The sequence below is a fragment of the Pangasianodon hypophthalmus genome, chromosome 24 (genome assembly GCF_027358585.1).
Source record: "Pangasianodon hypophthalmus isolate fPanHyp1 chromosome 24, fPanHyp1.pri, whole genome shotgun sequence".
NCBI classification, from domain to species: Eukaryota; Metazoa; Chordata; class Actinopteri; order Siluriformes; family Pangasiidae; genus Pangasianodon; species Pangasianodon hypophthalmus.
In genome coordinates, this window is record NC_069733.1 from 753,165 (window position 1) to 755,664 (window position 2,500).

A 2,500-nucleotide genomic window follows, 5' to 3' on the forward strand; every position below is an offset into this window, starting at 1 on the left:
GATGTAGAGTGTAGTGTGTAGGGTGTAGGGTATAGGGTGAAGCGTGTAGGGTGTAGGATGTAGTGTGCAGTGTGTAGGGTGTAGGATGTAGAGTGTAGTGTGTAGGGTGTAGGATGGAGAGTGTAGTGTGTAGGGTGTAGGATGTAGTGTGCAGTGTGTAGGGTGTAGGATGTAGAGTGTAGTGTGTAGGGTGTAGGATGTAGAGTGTAGCGTGTAGGGTGTAGGATGGAGAGTGTAGCGTGTAGGGTGTAGGATGTAGAGTGTAGTGCGTAGGGTGTAGGATGTAGGATGTAGAGTGTAGCGTGTAGGGTGTAGGATGTAGAGTGTAGTGCGTAGGGTGTAGGATGGAGAGTGTAGCGTGTAGGGTGTAGGATGGAGAGTGTAGTGTGTAGGGTGTAGGGTATAGGGTGAAGTGTGTAGGGTGTAGGATGTAGTGTGCAGTGTGTAGGGTGTAGAGTGTAGTGTGTAGGGTGTAGGATGTAGTGTGCAGTGTGTAGGGTGTAGGATGTAGAGTGTAGTGTGTAGGGTGTAGGATGTAGAGTGTAGCGTGTAGGGTGTAGGATGGAGAGTGTAGTGTGTAGGGTGTAGGATGTAGTGTGCAGTGTGTAGGGTGTAGGATGTAGAGTGTAGTGTGTAGGGTGTAGGATGTAGAGTGTAGCGTGTAGGGTGTAGGATGGAGAGTGTAGCGTGTAGGGTGTAGGATGTAGAGTGTAGTGCGTAGGGTGTAGGATGTAGGATGTAGAGTGTAGCGTGTAGGGTGTAGGATGGAGAGTGTAGTGTGTAGGGTGTAGGGTATAGGGTGAAGCGTGTAGGGTGTAGGATGTAGTGTGCAGTGTGTAGGGTGTAGGATGTAGAGTGTAGTGTGTAGGGTGTAGGATGGAGAGTGTAGTGTGTAGGGTGTAGGATGTAGTGTGCAGTGTGTAGGGTGTAGGATGGAGAGTGTAGTGTGTAGGGTGTAGGATGTAGAGTGTAGGGTATAGGGTGTAGGGTATAGGGTGAAGCGTGTAGGGTGTAGGATGTAGAGTGTAGTGTGTAGGGTGTAGGATGGAGAGTGTAGTGTGTAGGGTGTAGGATGTAGTGTGCAGTGTGTAGTGTGTAGGATGTAGAGTGTAGTGTGTAGGGTGTAGGATGTAGAGTGTAGCGTGTAGGGTGTAGGATGGAGAGTGTAGTGTGTAGGGTGTAGGATGTAGTGTGCAGTGTGTAGGGTGTAGGATGTAGAGTGTAGTGTGTAGGGTGTAGGATGGAGAGTGTAGTGTGTAGGGTGTAGGATGTAGTGTGTAGTGCGTAGGGTGTAGGATGTAGTGTGCAGTGTGTAGGGTGTAGGATGTAGAGTGTAGTGTGTAGGGTGTAGGATGGAGAGTGTAGGGTGTAGGGTGTAGGATGTAGAGTGTAGTGTGTAGGGTGTAGGATGTAGAGTGTAGTGTGTAGGGTGTAGGGTATAGGGTGAAGTGCGTAGGGTGTAGGATGTAGAGTGTAGTGTGTAGGGTGTAGGATGTAGAGTGTAGCGTGTAGGGTGTAGGATGGAGAGTGTAGCGTGTAGGGTGTAGGATGTAGAGTGTAGTGTGTAGGGTGTAGGATGTAGAGTGTAGCGTGTAGGGTGTAGGATGGAGAGTGTAGCGTGTAGGGTGTAGGATGTAGAGTGTAGTGCGTAGGGTGTAGGATGTAGGATGTAGAGTGTAGCGTGTAGGGTGTAGGATGGAGAGTGTAGTGTGTAGGGTGTAGGGTATAGGGTGAAGTGTGTAGGGTGTAGGATGTAGTGTGCAGTGTGTAGGGTGTAGGATGTAGTGTGCAGCGTGTAGTGGTGGTCATACCCCGAAGTTGGAGGCGGCGAAGCGGTCGCTGGCGGAGACGCTGGTGCTGGAGGTGGGATGAGCGAAGAAAGCGTTGATGTTTGCCAGCAGAGTGCTCATCACAGCGGGAACACCGGGACACATGTACTTAGAGGAGAGACATGCAAAATGTCTGCAGAGACAGAGAGAGACAGACAGAGAAACAGAGAGAGAGAGACAGAGAGACAGAGAGACAGAGAGAGAGAGACAGAGAGAGAGAGAGAGAGAGAGAGACCGAGAGAGACAGAGAGACCAAGAGAGAGAGACAGAGAGACAGAGAGAGACAGAAAAACAGAGAGAGAGAGAGAGAGAGAGACAGAGAGACAGAGAGAAAGAGAGAGAGAGAGAGAGAGAGACCGAGAGAGAAAGACAGAGAGAGAGAGAAACAGTGTGAGAGAGAGAGAGAAACAGATAATCACTCTTCATTCCAATAGAGGTACAGAGGAACACCTCCTTAACTGAGACCACACACACACACACCCGCACACACACACACCCGCACACACACACACACACGTACGTCATGGCCTGGTAGATGGACTCGATGCCGTAGCGGATGGCGAACTCGTCCACGATCTCCTGCTCCACCTCGTCAAAATAAACCTTCCAGGCATCGTCACCTCGAGCAGCAGGCAGCTTCACCACACCCTGTCCCTCAATGTCTGTCAGGT

General features: G+C 50.4%; 1 protein-coding gene across 1 annotated transcript in view; it reads right to left on the bottom strand.

Moving 5' to 3' along the window:
- Window positions 1-2,500, bottom strand: part of LOC113528156 (protein unc-13 homolog B) — a 42,571-nt gene that overhangs the window by 18,849 nt on the left and 21,222 nt on the right. Inside the window, exons 12-13 of the mRNA XM_053229136.1 lie at window positions 2,350-2,500; window positions 1,812-1,962 (exon numbers count right to left, since the gene is read on the bottom strand). The exon at window positions 2,350-2,500 is cut by the window's right edge and continues 13 nt beyond it. Of these exons, the coding sequence (XP_053085111.1) occupies window positions 1,812-1,962; window positions 2,350-2,500 (302 nt within the window). The remainder of the gene's footprint in view (window positions 1-1,811; window positions 1,963-2,349) is intronic.